General features: G+C 44.5%; 1 protein-coding gene across 1 annotated transcript in view; it reads right to left on the reverse strand.

Moving 5' to 3' along the window:
- The window catches only part of Kiaa1549l (KIAA1549 like), a 128,349-nt gene that overhangs the window by 4,525 nt on the left and 106,288 nt on the right, over positions 1-17,536 (reverse strand). Inside the window, exons 17-19 of the mRNA XM_023710738.1 lie at positions 7,730-7,827; positions 5,332-5,480; positions 3,378-3,529 (exon numbers count right to left, since the gene is read on the reverse strand). Coding sequence (XP_023566506.1) covers positions 3,378-3,529; positions 5,332-5,480; positions 7,730-7,827 — 399 coding nt within the window. The remainder of the gene's footprint in view (positions 1-3,377; positions 3,530-5,331; positions 5,481-7,729; positions 7,828-17,536) is intronic.

A 17,536-nucleotide genomic window follows, 5' to 3' on the forward strand; every position in this document is an offset into this window, starting at 1 on the left:
GGGGGGGGGGGGAGAGGGGGGGAGGACTGGCATGGCAGGTCTGGGGATTGAAACCCGGCCCCTGCGCCTGCTTAAAGGCACTTTAATCTGCTGAGCTATTTGGCCAGCCCCCCAGCTGGGTTTTTAAAGGAATATACTAGTTAATTTAACGTACATTAAAGCTTGTGTGCAATTCCACACATTATCTCATTTAATTCTCTAAGCAACAACCTAAAAGGTATCATTATCCTTATTTTACAGAGGAAGACACTGAAGCAAGTGTCACTGTCTAGGTGACACAGTTAATTAGCTCCTAAGAAGTGCCTGGACAGGTGTGCTTACATTTAAGGGTTGGGAATTACTCCCTACAGTGTCCTGAGTCCGGGATATGATCTTGATTTCTTGAATTATTTTTTCTCTAAGTTATCCACAGCCTCTCATTCCACAAGATATACAAGCTATTTTTAGGGACCAGGGGGGTCAGACCTTCAATGAATGGGGGGGGCTTTTCCTTCTCACATCCAGGTGAGGGGTGTCTTTCCAAGCCAGGAGCTGACCCTCTGCAGTCCTGTCCTGTTCTTGTGTGCTATCTGATTCACTTGTCCTGCCTGGCTCGTTCCATGCACGGGCACACCATGGGTGCGCTGTCAAAGCTATGGACTTAGTGCATGGTTTGTACAACGTAAATATCTCTTTCGAAAAGAAAATAATATATATAGTATTTTTAGACTTTAAAGTCTTTTATGGGCTTGAGTTTGAACTGATCAAACCATATCCAATGATCTGACTTGCTTAGAAAAGCAGAGAATGACAAAAACAACAGGCAAGTAGGCAAGGAAGGAAGGAAGGAAGGAAGGAAGGAAGGAAGGAAGGAAGGAAGGAAGGAAGGAAAGAACGAGTGAAGGAAGGGAGGGAGGGAAGAAGGGAGGGAGGGAGAGACCGAAAGAGGGAAGGAGGAAAAGAAATGGAAATAAGGCCTCTAACAATAAAAACAGATCCCATAGGCCTGGGGAGATAGCTCGGCGGTCTAAGTGCCTGCCTGGCAAGCACAAGGTCCAGAGTTTGATCCCCAGTACTGCATGCTGTGCCAGCCCCAGAACCCTGGGTGCACTGTGGCAGCCACCAAAACCAGGTGTGGTGGCACATGCCTGGAATCCCAGCGCTGGGGAGGCTGAGACAGGAGGATCACTACGAGCCCAAACTGTATAGCAAGACAGTGTATCAATAAAAATAAATTTTAAAAAATAGATTCCATGAAGTCCCATAAAGATTCAGACTTCCAAAAGTTCCAGGCAATCCTGCTAGTTCCCTTTTATATACTGCCGCTTTACAAACAATTCTAGCAAGCTCAGACATGCTTTATTTGCAGATAAAAACACATTAGGAAAAGCACATTTAAGGACATGTTTATTACTAAAAATGGGGACACTGACAGCAATATAAAGTGCCAGCTGTGGGCAAGAGCAGCCAAAGACAATTTGAATTGAGCTGTGGTAATAACTCTGAAAATTACAGTAGTTTGGAAATACTTGACATAGGGGCAATAATCTTACAAGTAATATGAACTCCTTTCTTCCTTTTTCTTTCCTTTTATTTATTTATTTATTTTTGAGACATCTCACTATAGAGTCAAGGCTGGCTTTGAACTCACTATGTTGGCCAGGCTGGCCTTGAACTCATGGCGATCCTCCTGCCTCAGCCTCCCAACTGCTGGGGTTATAGGCATACACCCACCACACCTGGCAAGTAACACGAGCTTATCCTATAAATGTCATTTTAGTATAAGGAGACGCCACAGTGGTGCTCAATCATTCATACAGGATAAACTAAATTACACTCTATACTCCTTTTTTCTTTTAAATTAATTAATTAATTAATTTGGTACAGGGTCTCACTACACAGCTTGGACTCATACTGATCCTCCTGTCCCAGCCTCCCCAGCTCTGGGATTATAGGCACGCGCCACCATGCCTGGTTTTGGTGGCCGGCTTGGCACCCGTCTTTGTGCTTGCCAGGCAGGCACTTGGACTGCTGAGCTAGCTGTCTGGCCCCACACCCTATGCTCTTTTGAAGAGGAGTGGGGAAGGATAGTACTCATTTCGATATTTTTCCATACAAGGTAGCATGTATTTTAAATGTTTTGGAAATCAAAGGCATAAGTTCTGGTCAACAGAAACTTAATCTCTTCAAGAAAGTTGACCAGCAAGATTGTCATGGGTTTAAAGATGGCTTCACTGCAGGGAGATGCAGAGTGGAAGCGATCAAGTAGGTAGTGTGGAGCCCCAGGGTGTGGACAAAGAGGGTGCCCTGCCAGTGACAGAAAAGCCTTGAGTCCAAGTGTCCAAACTGCAACTCCAAAACCCACTTATTTATCATAAAGTGCCAACCCTGCAATTAAACCTGAATGCTGTGGGTTTAGTTTAGAAAAAACAAACAAGCAAACAAAAAACAACTGATACACCGGGCTTCCATGTAACAGCGAGGTAGACCCTGGAGTCAAGGTATTTCCTGACTTTAGCATTCCAAGTCCTAAGACGAACACCTAAAATAACCAAGAACACCAGGGACACCTCGGGGCTAGCCTGGGACAGCTTGCCTTGCTCGCCAATAGTGAGTGACCTCACCTCAGGCTGAGCCAACCCACTCAGGAGCCAATGTTGGTTTGGCTTGATTTCATAAAACATGGCAGCCTTGACAGGTGGCTCCAAAAACTGGCGTGAACACCCAGGCAGGCTCGGACCCTGTCATAAACTCCTACTTGTCATAAAGGAAGAAAACAAAAGTCTGGTGTAAGCCAATCCTTGGCTAGAAGTCAGGCAGGAAGTATTAGGATCCGTGTATGAGATCTTTTCAGTGTAATGCTTCATTTGTTGACCTTTGATCTAAAATTTTATAGAATTTGGCAGCTGGAAGAAACAGATTCAGTGAACAGGTTAAGGTTTTAGTGGAGGCTTTGGCATTTTACTAGCTGTGTGGTCTCAAACAAGTCTCATCTCTTGTGTAGGCCTCAATTTCCTCATCTGCAAAGGGGGAGTAATTATAAAACTAAGAGTACCTGCCTGACAAGATTGTTGGGAAGATTAAATAAAATGATATAAACAAAACACCTAATATGCTATCTGGCACATAGAAAATACTCAATAGGTAATAGTTATAAAACTTTATTTATCAAAGTTGCCCTGCTAGGAAGAAGTGTAATCTATCAGAAAACAGGTTTCAAATTCTTCTGTCAAAGGAAACTCTATGCCTTAGGACACTACCTCCTTTACAATGGCTGACAGCCCTCTGATTAGTGGGAGGGGGGCTGAGGTGCATAACATAGTCTCAGTTTTTCACCCCTTTTGACCCAGAAGTGTATCAAATAGGTAAAGCCCTGTGAGGGACAGCAAGGGTCTCACCGAATCGGCCCACTGGCTGGGGAGCTCATTCTCTCCTGCGTAGGACATCCAGGCTTGGCTCCTGTAGGATGAGGGAGGGGTGGGGATGAAGTAGCCGGTGAATCCGGGTCTGTTGGCAGCTGGGATGGCAAACACCGCTGGCACCGTGTTACCTGGCATGGAGGAGATGGGTGGGGAGGTCAGAAGAGGCTGAGATGTAGTCCACCCCCAGGCCCCCAGAGCCACAGGAAGCCATTTTTTAAGACTGCCTGGAGGTCTGCTGGGCCAGAAGTTTTGTTAGGTCAGATCTGATGGAGTAGAGCTTGTGCTGGGCTATGACACTGAGGTCCAGCCGTCCCTTCTAAGGCAGTGACCTCTGGCTGGGACTCCAGGTAATGCAGCAACCAGGAAGAGGGTAGGCCTGGAGGAGGGACCCCGGCCTTCCTTCTTTGCAGAACTGGTCTAAGGCCTCTGTGCCTGGTGGAGCAGCGGTGCCCTGGCCTAGGGGCCGGGTAGAGCTAAAATACAGCCTGCGCCCCTCGCCAGGGTGGAGTGTGCACTGACATTTTCATGGAATACCGGGTGGGCTGGGAGCACTGTGGACTTTTCCTATCTTCTTACCCCCAGCTGGTGCCCCACCCACTTGGCCTGCATCTGCTCAAGTTTGGGGGAGCTAGGGCACGCAGGGAGGGCTGCGGCGTTGAGCATGATTGGGGGCTTTGATGAAAAAAGGCCTCAGGGGGTGGTAAAAGGAGAGGAGTCCTCTTCCTCCAGCCTCGGCCACTGTCACCTGTCTAGTCAGGGTGGAAGGCATTGTCTGCTGTGACTCAGATGGGCTTTCCAGAGACTGGTGGCCCAGCTCCCTCACTGAAACCCCACCAACTCTCCTGTCCCTGTCCTGCTCACAAAAAGAAATGACACCTTGGGGTCCAGGTGCTTTTTTTGCTAGGGAATACATGCGTGTCTTTTCTCTTTCTTTCTTTCTTCTTCCTTCCTTCCTTTCTTTTTTTTTGGCAGAACTGGGGATTGAACTCAGACCCTTGCACTTGCCAGGGAAGCGTTTATTCTCCTAAACCATCTTCCCAGGCCTCCCTCTTTCTTTCTTTCTTTCTTTCTTTCTTTCTTTCTTTCTTTCTTTCTTTCTTTCTTTCTTTCTTTCTTTCTTTCTTTTCTCTCTCTCTCTCTCTCTCTCTCTCTCTCTTTCCCTTTCTTTCCTTTTTTCTCTCTCTTTCTTTCTTTCTTTCTTTCTTTCTTTCTTTCTTTCTTTCTTTCTTTCTTTCTTTCTTTCTTGATCCAGGAAAATGAAGCAAAAGGCTTACAGTTTTAGTCTGAAAGGTAGTGTCTGAATAAACTGGAAAACCACTGAAGTCATGTACAAACTTGCGCATGATGTTCCACTTGGACATTGTTTGTCCTAGAAAAAACCTGGCAACAACTTGTAAGTCCATCAGGAGGGACAGGGACGGGCTGGGTCACACACCCCGAGGCAGGTTCAATGGCTGGAGCTAATTGGGCTGTGAGTGGCAACCTGCACAGACCCTGCGAATGGTGTGGAGGCAGGAAAACTAGGGCAAGAGGAAACGTGCAGGGTATCGCTTACATAAATTTAAGACACATAAACCTTGAATACCCACTGTGGTACGAAGACGTTAGGTGGCAAAGGGTTGAAATGCACAGCTTGAGGCCTCAGGTTGCTTGAGGGAGGAAGGGAAGGAGACGGGAGGGAGAGCTGCCTGGGTAATGCTTGAAAGATAAAACAAACAAGCCCCGCAGAACAAGTGGCAAAACGTTAACCTGCACCCTGACTTCAGCATGCTTTGGCATTTTGCTTGATTTGGGATCTTCGTAAGACACTGGACGCAGTGGCTTTGATTCCTAAGGGTGGCAGGGAGCAGGTAGTGTGGATGTGGGGGTCAAGAGGAAGGAAGGCTCATGGGCAGGGTTTGGGGGGCCTTTGGGCCATCTTCTTCCTCACCTGAGTAATTTAAAGCTGACTGATCCAGCTGTGCCACGGACACGGGGCCTCTGGACACCTGGGCGAACGAGGCACTCTCATGCAGCTGGGCTGGCTCGGGGCCCACGGAGTCAGCCATTCGGGTCTTGCTGCCAATGTCTGAGGTGGACCTGGGCAGAGCAGAGGGGCTGTGTTAGCGTGGGCCCCAGGCTGTCATTTGGGAGTTTGCTGTCACCTCTATGCCCTACACGTGTGGTGTCTTCAGGACTGGATCCTCCTTCAAATAACAAGGGATTTCTGGGGGCACCAGTGGGGCAAGAAGTACCCAGACTTATGGCAGTAATGGTGGCTCAAACTGGAGTCATTTCTAGGTGTTCGAGGTCACTTTTCTCCTCAGAGTGGCTCCAGGTCTCCAGGTAATAGAAATTTAATTTTTGCGTAAAAGAAGCAAAGCAGTTAGCTTGGGTGTTAGCTGGGGACGGTGGGTAGACCAGCAGGTGATGACACGGTCTGCAACCAATGAGAAGGCTCTGTCTGCAGGGTGGGGAAGCAGAGAGGCCCTGCAAGGCTGGGCTGGGTGGGGCACCTTCGGTGTTGCTGCTACTAGCAGGAAGCAAGATGCCCAAGATTCTGTGAAGCAAGGCTGTTCCAGAAACTGGAGACCAGCAATTGGGAAGCATCGTGAATGAGGGAGACCTGCTGCCCTCTCTTGGTCCCACAGGCAGCCCGAGAATCAGGCCCATGGTCACAGCATCTCTCCCCTTAGTGCACAGAAGCCAGAGGAGGGCGGCCACTTGGCGGGCACAGGCACGCCCACATACAAGGAAAGGCTGCCTTCGCATACACCGGCCGCCTCTTTCTGTAGGTGTCACCCTACATGTGAGGCAGGGGGACCTCTGGCTTCCCTAAAATAAAGATGGGAGGGAGGGAAAGGCAGCCACAGCAGACGGAGGGCTGCCAGCTCATAGGGCCCCCTGACACAGAGCAATGACTGTCACAGGCTGAGAAGAAGAGAGCCATGCAGGGAGGATGGGAGGCAGGGGTCCATTTTCGTCCTTTCCCTACCCATCTAGGACCTAAAGGGGTGAACAGATTCACCTCAGAAGTTCCTTCCCCATCTAATTCTATGGGTTTATCTCAGGGAAAAGTGACTCCTTGACACCTGGCAAGGATGACAGATGGCGCAGGAGGGCAAGGGAGGAGTATGGTGGTTGGGAGAGGAGTGAAGAAATAAATTTTGGTGTCTGCAAACTCCTCCCAAATGGCTGACGTGGGCCCCTCCAAGCCAGAACTCCCGGGAGTAAGTGAGGAGCCTCCTATTCTTCCCGAGAGCAGAGGCTGTGAGGATTTGCTTCTCTAGCAGGGTGGGTGCTGGTGGCTCCCCATGGGGCTGCCTTCCCTCTCTCTCCTCTGCCTGCTTCCCACCCAGTAGGACTTCCCAATAGTAAAGTCCCAGGCCTTTACTATTGCTCAGAAGCCCCTTCCCAGTAGGATTCCTGGCTGCGGCCCCACACATTTTTCTGAGACCCCCATCTGAGGAACCCCAGTGCTCCTGAAATCATTTAGGCCACTGCTCTCACTTTACAGACAGAATCAAATGAGGGGACAGATAGGCAAGGTCAGGGATTGGCACAGTGTCGCCTGCTCTATCCTTGTTTCCTACTGGTACAAGAGGGCACTGTCTACACAGCTGTGCATACTAATCCACCAGGGAAACATGTATTTTCCTTATCAGTTCACATAATCCAGACCCATAGTCCACAGATGTGAAGTGACTGACATGTTCAGGGAGGCTGAAGAGGAATGGCTAGGACAGTGGCTCGTGCGTACCCCAGAGCACCATTGTTTCTCCCCAGTCATGGACACCAGGCTTAACCCAACCTTTCTCAGTGTTCATGGCTTCTGTATTCCTTGCCCATCTTTGCTAAAAACGTGTACTTGCTGTATCACTACAGAGCAGAGAACACATGATATACGCCTTATGCAGAGGTATCTTAAGATTTGGGGCAGGTATCCACATATACTTCTTCCTGGTCTGTCAGTCCCCAGCCTTAAATAACAGGGATTCCTAGAGGTGTAAATAGGGTAGGAGTCACTGTAGTGACCTGAGATGGCATCACTTCTAAATGTTCAAGGTCAGGGGATGAGGCTTTCCAGGCCTGGGATGGTTGGCCTTGCCTTTGGTGCCTGGATTTTCAAGGACTTTCTACTCAGAAAGGTGGAGAGTCCATGGACTCTCTGTGGTCCCTACTCCCTGGTTCTCAGGTGCCCAGGCACATGGGTGCCTATCCAGGTGAGGTACCTGGAGTGGGGGAGGACATGAAGAAAAGCTGCTGGTGCTACTGTCCTTAGGACCAAGAAGCACAGGGACAAATCCTTTCCAAATGTTCCAAAGGAAGCAGAGAAAACAATGTGTTACCGTCTGAGAGAAGCAACAGCCACTGGCCCAGGTCGGGGTGGTACAGGTGGAGGTGGAGAGCCCATGACCATTTCAGGAAGCTGGGAAAACCTGTAGGCCTGGGAAATTGACAAGCAAATAGAGGAAGAGGTGTTAAGCCTGGAGTCCATCAGCACACAGATTCTTATTGAGGTATGATAAAAATGGTGAATGCTTACATTTACAAAAATAATATAAGAGATATTGTCACGAGTCCCCCTTAAAACACTTCCCCTTGCTTCAAATATGCTTATCCCATCAGTCATGCCACTTTCTGAAGCCGTTCTGGAAGTCCTCTTTCATGGATTTAGTTGCTCTGTGGTGGTGTCCTGGTGTCTTGAATCAATCCAAAATATTTTATCTTTTAGACAACTTTGACTGGGAGAGGAGCCAGAAGTCACACAGAGCCAGGTCCAATGCGTAAGGTAGTTGAGGACCCATCACAGTGACTTATGAGCCTGCCTTTCCATTGGACAGCACTTTGGCAGCAGCATTCACTGCATTCTTGATCACACCTTGTGAAGACACTCACAAAAGAGGACTTCCAGAGTGGCTTCAGAAAGTGACAAGAATGGTGGGACCAATGTGTTTGATGTGAAAGAGAGTATTTTGTGTGGGATTAATGACAATATGTCTTTTATTGGAATATTTTTTATTTAGACACACACCGCATATTTTGACGACCCTTTGTATAAAGAGGAAGTCTGACTTTTCTCCCTCATACTTATGTCCGAGATCTTCCTTACCATGTGTTCCACCTGCCTCTTCTATTTCATCTTTCTCCATTTCCTCAGACTACTGTGACCATAGAGCCCTTCAATGTTCTTAGAACAGTCAAATCCTTTCCTGCCTTGGGCTTTGGCACTTACTGTTCCTTCTACTGAGGATGTTTTTTCTCCTACGTGTTTTATTCATGAAGTCTTCATTTTATTCATCCTGCTCCATAGTGCCCTGTTTCCTCATTTTATCTATGCCCATATTACTTTTTATCATGGTAAATACCACCTTGGCATCTGTATCATTATTTATTTATTATTTTCCATCAGCTAGGCTGTAAAGATCATAAGGACAAGGCTTTATTGTCAGCAATATAATTATGCCTGGAATGGAACCTGTAACAGATGCTCAAATAACTATTAGATGAATGCATGAATGAATAACCACTGAATGTGTTTTATTTTCTCATGAAAGGAAGGTTTAATTAAGGGAAGCAACAGATTTGGGGATCAAGAGGCAGGTGTGACAGTCCTGATGAGCTTTTGGTCTGTAAGCAAGTCAAGTGACTTCTGGGACTCTAGTGTTCTCTTTCAAACTGGGGACACTGATGCCCTGGGTGCTCTTCTCTGAAGGCTGATGAGAACTCAGGCAAGTCAGTTTTGGCACAAGGACTTTGCAATCTATAAATCACTATTCCAAGGTAAGGAGCTGGAACTCTACCAAGATGTTCATCATTGCACCAGGGGATAAAGAAAGATGGACAGAGATGGACAGCGTCAGAAAGAGCCACATCATAACCTCATAACCTTCCTTACCAAGAGACTCTCTCTCTCTCTCTCTCTCTCTCTCTCTCTCTCTCTCTCTCTCTTTCTCTCTGTCTGTCTGTCTCTTTTTCTCTCTCAAGCTAGAAAATGATGGGAAGACATCCCATGTTCTTGGGTTATGGGAATTAATGTTACTGAAATGCCCATATTACCAAAGGTGAATTATGGATCACTTCAAGAATCCTCCATCAAAATTCCAGTGATGTTCTTCATAGAACTAGAAAAAAAGTCCTAAAATTCGTATGGAACCAGCAAAGACCCAGAAGAACCAAAGCAACTGTTGTAGTCAGGGTTTTCAAGGGAAACAATTTAATCCAGGACATATAATTGATAAGATTATTTTATAATATTCATCCAAAAGAGTCAAGTGCAGAAGAGTGCAGGAGATCTGTCCACACACTAGAGATCCAAAGAATCCAGCTGAGGGCCTGGGTCCCACAGCAATGTCCTGAAGGAGTCCTGCTGAAAATCTAGAGCCTATGGCAATGCCCCAACCAGTCCAACTGGAGACCTAGAGCCCATGAAAGTGTCTTATGCAAGCCGGTATCAAGGATCTCTACTGGAAAGGAACAAAGGTCAGTAGTGGAAGCTGGAAAGTCTTCATCAGTGGGATGTAGCATTTGTGCCAGCAGGCCGAGCGATCTGCACTGGAGCCAGGAAGTGATGCTCTGAGTAAGGACCAGCGATCCTCCCAAAAGAACTGCAGCCATCCTCAGCAACAGTGAGGTCCTGAGCTCCTCCAAGGATGAGAACAGCTGAGTTCATATCAGGAAAGTCCATGCAATGAGCTTCTCCAGGAGGATCAACAGCATCACCTTTTCCTCTCTAGTTCTCCTTTTTATGTCACTGGCAACAATCCTCAGGTGGACCTCCCACATCCAGCAAGCCACTGATTCAATTCATCTGGGTGTTACAAGTTGATCACCAGTTGCCAATCCACCACAGCAATTCTTACCAAATTGAGAGCAAAGCTGGGGGCATCATAATACTGTTATATTACAAAGCTATAGTAACAAAAACAGTGTGGTTAGTATAAAAACAAACAGGCCAACAGAATGGAACAAAATAGAAACAACCTCATGCATCCAGAGCTGTGTGATTTTTGATAAAGGGATAAAAAACATATATTGAAGAAAAGACAACTTCTTTAACAAATGGTGCCAGAAAAACTGGATAGCACCTGCAGGAGACTATGATAAAATAAAACCGAGCCTTTTTAACAAGATGGTGCTGAAGGTGAAGAAGGAAGCCCCTGCCCCTCCCAAAGCTGAAGCTAAAGCAAAAGCTTTGAAGGCTAAGAAGGCTTGGCTGAAAGGCATCCACAGCACAAAAAGAAGAAGATACAACCATCACTCACCTTCCGCCGTCCCAAGACACTGCAGCTCTGGAGGCAGCCCAGATACCCTCGGAAGAGCGCCCCCAGGAGAAGCAAGCTTGACCACTATGCCATCATCAAGGTCCCCCTGACCACAGAGTCAACCATGAAAAAGATCGAGGACAACACCACACTCATGTTCATTGTGGATGTCAAAGCCAATAAGCACCAAGTCAAACAAGCTGTAAAAAAGCTTTATGACATCGATGTTGTCAAGGTCAATACGTTAATCAGGCCTGATGGAGAGAAGAAGGTATATGTTCCTCTGACTCCCGATTATGATGCATTGGATGTGGCCAACAAAACCAGGATCATCTACACTGAGTCCAGCTGGCTAAGTCTAAATATATACTTTTTCCCCCCAGTTTAAAAAAAATCAAAATTGATCTAAGATCTAGATGAGAAACAGTAAAGAGACAACCTACAAAATGGGAGAAAAATTTTGCTGCCTATTCTTCAGACAGAGGCCTAGTATCTAGACTATAGAAAGACCTCCAAAAAAATTAACTCTCTTTAGCCTTCACACCTGCCAGATCTCTCAAAAAAATAAGATGACAGGAATTAGAATATCAGGATCAAAAGAAGCTGTGTGGGAAATCCATAAGCAAAAGCTGAATGAAGTCCCCCTGTAGTATTACAGGTAGCTGCCTGCCTGCTTGTAAAGGTTGATCTATATAATAACAAGGAGATTATGGATGAAAGATGCTTTTAAATAAATTGTGAAAGTTTCAAGATATAAGAACACCTCTAGCTACCTCCTTCCCCCACATCTTAGCAAACTAAAACAAAATCATGAGCTGAAATGAGAGGTGCAAATAAGTAGTTAGCAAACAGAGAGGAAGAGTTGCCTAAAAGATGAATGCCTTACTAACAACCAAGTAAGAGACCAAGCCTGGGGTGAGGATAAGTTGAAACAGCAGAATCTGAGACACCTGTCCAATCTGAAAGGAGACTATTGGTGGGGTGTTTTAGGGCAAGTGAGTGGGGCTCCTAGGCTCAGGTGCAAGAAACTGTAATCCTCTTTGAAGAGGAGCATCCCTAAAGTAGACCCTCAGATCAGCACAAATTCAAATCCAAGACCACAAAACACCAGGAGAGAGAAATAAAAGTTAGTAGGAAAAAACCATAGACTTTAGAGTTTGAAATTTCCAAATATACACCAAAAAATAATATATAAGACATTTTTTAAACAGATAACAGATCAAGAAGAGAGATATTATTAGAAAAGATCTGAAATACTTAGTAAGTTTTAGAAATGAAACATGATTATTGAAATAAACAATGCAATAGAATTAAATAACATTAAATAATAAGATTTATCATAACTGGGATGGGGAAAGGAGAAAAGGTCTGTATATATACGATAGCTAAGATAATTGTATTACTAATTTCTATTAGTTCATTGAAAGGAACAGTTAGTATTTATATTGTTTGATCAATCTTACATGCCTATATCTGAGCAACTACTTTGAAAATAACAATGTACACTACAATAACCATTGTTAATTTCCTATCATCTTGTTTTGAAATTCTGTATCATTTTACTATTTTTTATCTATAAAATTTTAAAAAGTGAAAAAAATGATCATTAACGGAGTAACTTACCAACCTATTATATTAATAATATATAATTATATAAATATATGATGTATATTTACCTGTACAGTAAATAATAGCCTTATTATCAATAGATTAATCTATTGATTAAATTATTACTCAATGAAATATAATTATTGTATGTTATAGTATTAGATATTTTAATTAATGTATCAACTGGTTAGTTATAGATTAATTAAATAACAGATAATAGAGGTCACTCAGCCATTCTGGACCTTGTCGTTGTGTTTTGTTTGATATCCCCGTGGAATAAGGCACTGGCCTAGCTCCTGATCTTCCAACCCTTTCTTTATCTGTGAAGCCATTCTGAGAGCCCCTGGTACACAGATGGAAGCAGAGCCTCTTCAGTTGTAGTCAGGGTGAGAGAATGGACTGGTAAATTTGTTCCTTTAGTTGCTGTCATAATGGCCCCCTGAAGATCTCCTTGAATACTAAGGTTTTGCACGCAGTTTGAAGTCATTGCTCTGGAAGACCTTTCAGCTTTATACTCTATGATTATCAATAAACCAACAACTAAAACGCGCCTTTCCAAAAATAAAGAAAGGGGTTCACAGCCTCTCTATTTTGCTCTTCCCTGTGTACTATTCAGCAGAGGAGGCCAGCAATCTATTTTTATCTCTGGTTCTTAGAAGTCTTATTCTGTAGTCAACATGGTTTCCCAGCCAACAAAAAGCCTTCCTATGCCTGTCTATCCTGCAGCAGCTCACCAGGAGATCTGATTAAAAGTTCTGAGTTTCTGACAAACACTGAGGGAGTTTCCTTCTTTGGAAGACTCTTCCAGGTATAAAGCATGGCTTCATGGGACATCAACCACCTCTGGGATGGATCCTGGGGCCACTGGGGCAGCCAAGGGAGCTGTATTAAAAGCCAAAATACAGCCTATGCCATGTGCTCCCCTGCCAAGGGAGTCTTTCTACACTGTGGGTTTTTTTTTTCTTTTTTTTTCTGTATTTTAGGGAAGGGTGTTCAGGGTCTCACTACTAGATCCGACTCATAGTGATCTGCCTGTTTACAGCCTCCCAAGAGCTGGGATTACCGGCGTGCACCACCACGCCCAGTCTCATCCGCTGTCTCAGCACACCCGGGCCCTGTGCCTGCTACCGGTGCTTTAATCCACTGAGCTACTTGGCCAGCTACACTGTGTGTTATAGTTTATTTTATTTTATTTTATTTTGTGGAACCAGGGATTGAACTCAGACCCTTGTGCTTGCCAGGGAAGCGCTTATTCTACTAAGCCATGTCCCCGGCCCCTGTGTCATAGTTTAGGTTTAAAATGTTCCCTCAACGTCTCATAGGTTCAAAGTCTGGGCTTTCCGAAGGCCACTGGATAATTGGAGTGTATCAGAGATATGTGCAGTAGGTCCCAATCTCCTGCATATTGCATAGGGGGGCCAAACAAGCAAGAGACAAAATAGCAGTATAGCAGGGACCTGGGATGACCAGCTGTTCATGGGGAACAAAGGGCCAAGAGGCAGCCAGAACCTTGGTGTTTTTTTATTACACCTGTCTGAAGGACAATGAGTGACGGGCAGTGAAGGTTTCTGGGAACAGTAATGGTGACTATGAGGGGCTAGAAAGAACAAAGCATTCTTGCAAAGATAAGGATGAGACAGGACAAAGCAGGTCTTGTCTTGCCCTGTGAGCACCACAGCAGTCACTAGGCTTAGGGCTTTCAGCTGCGGCCAGGAAAAAATCAAGGACTTGCCTTGTTTCAATCTAGTTCAAAGGGCAGAACAAAGATGGCCCTGATGGTCTCCAGAATCAGTTTGTAATTTGAGACCTACAGGAGTGTCATACTCATCAATGGATTCATGTATTGATGAATTCATGGCTTAACGAGCTGCTTGGAGGTGTGGCCTGGTTGGAGGATATGACCCGGAAGAGTTCTTGTCCCCCACTCCTCTCTTTTCTCTGTGCTTTCTGGCTGCTACGGTGTGAACAGCTTCCCTGAGTCGCACCTTCCCCCGTGCCATTTCTGACTGGAGCAGACCACAGATGGGGCCCTCTGAAACTGTGAGCCAAATAAATCTCTCCTCCTTCAAACTGCTGGGTCAGAAACAGGAAAATGACTCATACATTGTATCTTCGTGTCTGTGCCGGCGCAGGTTTTCCGAGGTTGTCATGACATTCTAACACCCTTTCCCACATACAGAGGTGCTTAGGTACTCATCCTCAGTTGATTCTGGGAGACACGAGTACCACACAAAACGTTTTGGCCGGAAAGGATAGGAAGTCACGGCTCAATCAACACCAAGTTTTAGCTTGCACAGTGAGTACTCAGTGAACTGAGTACTAAAAAATCTATGAGTACTGGGGCAAAAGTTTCCCATCAAAATGTGCTCAGGGCTGGAGAGGACCAAGATGGCAAAGTGGTAAGCAGCAGAGGAAGAGCATCTCTCTGCCTTGCTGTGCAGATGCTGGAGTATATCGATGTGGGGAAGACAAGAAGGAGAAAAGTGCGTCCCCAGGAAGATCTGAGGTGTGAACGGTCCGTGGAAAGAGTGAAGAGAGAAACATCAACAACGAAGTAGCGGGTAGCTGGCAGTAAAGAAGAAGCAGGGAGCTGGTGGCACCTTCTCCTTGAGGTGGCGCTCACTGTGTAAGAGAAGCGATTCAGACCTCTGGGCACGTGGTGAGTGCTGGCAACCCCAGCAGCCTCCTTGAAGAGATGCAGCAGTGGAGGAGAGCAGCGGGTGTGAAGGACTGCACTAGCTGCCGGCGAGTGCTGAGAGCTCAGTTCTCCCCTGTGAGACCGCGATTGGCTGGGAACTGTTCTGGAGAGGGGCTGGTGGAACTCAGAACTCGCAGTAGCTGCCGGCTCCGTCTAGCTGCTCTCAGCTAGGCTCAGGCCCTCAGAAGGTGCACAGATGGCGGCAGGCCAACGAGTCTGGTCTTGGTTAGAAGATGCAGGCCCACCGGGGTTATCTGCCATCTTGCCAAAAAGCTACTGCTGGCTTGCTCGGACAAATCAACACGGATCGGGGCTCTGTCAGCACATGTTTACCAGTGAAAGCAAAGACAAACCTCAAAGTGGACTTTTCTTTTTCTCATTCTGTTTGTTTGTTTTGTTGTTGTGGTGGTGATGGTTTGTTTTTGTGGGTTTTTTTTCTTCTTCATTGTTTGATCTTGTTTATATATGAGCGTGAATATAATTTCTAACAGAATAGCACTAATACAATTGTATTGGGGGATCTCAATACCCCACTGTCACAAAAAGACAGATTAACTATACAAAAAAATTGATAATAAAATATCAGAACTGAATCAAACTTTTAAACAAATGGACTTTATAGATGTCTGCAGAGTGTTCCACCCCACAACATCAGAATAGACATTCTTCTCAGCTACACGGGGGACATTCTCCAAAACAAACCACATACCAGCTCATATCAAAGGAATCTAAATTATCTGATGCTTACTATAAGATTAGTGCAATGAAATTGGAAATCAATGGCAAAATAAACCACAAGAACTTTCTAAACACATGGGTGACAGACAAAATTAAAGAAGAAATTAGACAATTTCTACATTTACATGATAATGAAATGTAACACACTGGAACTTATGGGACATAATGAAAGCAGCCTTAAGAGGGAAATTTATAGCAGTGAATATTTATACCAGGAAAGCAGAGCAAGCACAAGTAAACAACTTAAAGGCGAACCTCAAATTTCTAGAAAAAAAAAAAAGAGCAGGATAAACAAATAGGGAGGAAATGATAAAGATCAGAGCAGAAATTAATTCATTGGAGACTAAAAAAAAAAAAAATACAAAGAATCAATGAGCTGAGTTGGTTCTTTGAACGATTATATAGAGTTGACAAACCCTTACCCAAACTTATCAAAAAAAGGAAAGAAAAGACTTGAACCCAAGCAACTAGGAATGAAAAGGGTGAAATCACAACAGACCTTGCAAAAATCCAGATTATCTATACCTATTACGAAAACTTGAGTTATAATAAGATGGAACATGCAGAAGAAATGAATGGATTCCTAGATAGGTACATAGGAATTACCAAAATTGAATCAAGAAGATATAAAACTCCTAAATAAACCAATATCACTCCATGAAATTGAATATATAATTAAAAACCTAACAATAAAGAAAAGCCCAGGCCCTGACAGATTCATTGTTGAATTCCACAAGAAATTTAGAGAAGACCTAACACCACTACTTCTCAAACTCTTAAATAAAATTGAAAGGGAAACAATATTCCCAAATTCATTTTATTTATTTATTTTTTTGTAGAACGAGGCATTGAACTCAGGCCTTTGCGCTTGCCAAGCAAGTGCTTATTCTACTGAGCTATCTCCCCAGTCCCCCAAATTCATTCTTGGAAGCACATGTTACCCTGACATCAAAGCTGGAGAAGGATCCAACTAAGAAAGAGATTTACAGGCCAATCTCTCTATTGAACATAGATGCAAACATTGTCAGTAAGATACTGGCAAATGAATGGAGCAAATCATCTAGAAGATTATATACTATGACCAAGTGGGATTCATCCTAGGGATTCAGGGATGGTTCAACATATTCAAATCAATAAATGAAATACACCATATCAACAAGGTCAAACACATAATCAATAGATGCAGAAAAAGCTTTTGACAAAGTCCAGCACCCATTCATAATAAAAGCCCTACAGAAAACTGGAATAGATGGTCTTGATCTCAATCTGATATAAGCCATCTATGATAAACCAACAGTCAACAGCATACTAAATGGACAAAAACTGAAAGATTGCTCTGTAAAATCAGGAACAAGACAAGGATATCCATTGTCTCCACTCTTATTCAACATAATCCTGGGAATATTAGCCAGAGTAATTAGGTAAGTGAAAGAAATAAAAGGAAGAAGTTAAATTATCATTATTTATAGATAACATGATACTCTACATACAAGACCCCAAAAACTTCACTATAAAGTCACTCCACTTATTTTATTTTATTTTTTAATTTTATTTTTGGCAGAACTGGGGATTGAACTCAGGCCCTTGTGCTTTCCAGGCAAGTGCTTATTCTATTGAGCTATCTCCCCAGCACCTGAATGTGGTTTTTTTGTTTGTTTGTTTTTTGTTTTTTGGCAGAACCAGGGATTGAACTCAGGCCCTTGCACTTGTCAGGCAAGCGCTTATTCTACTGAGCTATTTCCCCAGCCCCATCACTCCATGTAATAGACAAATTTGGTAGCATAGCTCTACACAAAATCAACGCTCAAAAATCAATAGCCTCCCGGTACAAGAAAGTAAACTCACTG

This window comes from Octodon degus, unplaced genomic scaffold (assembly GCF_000260255.1).
Source record: "Octodon degus isolate 3935 unplaced genomic scaffold, OctDeg1.0 scaffold00018, whole genome shotgun sequence".
NCBI lineage: Eukaryota > Metazoa > Chordata > Mammalia > Rodentia > Octodontidae > Octodon > Octodon degus.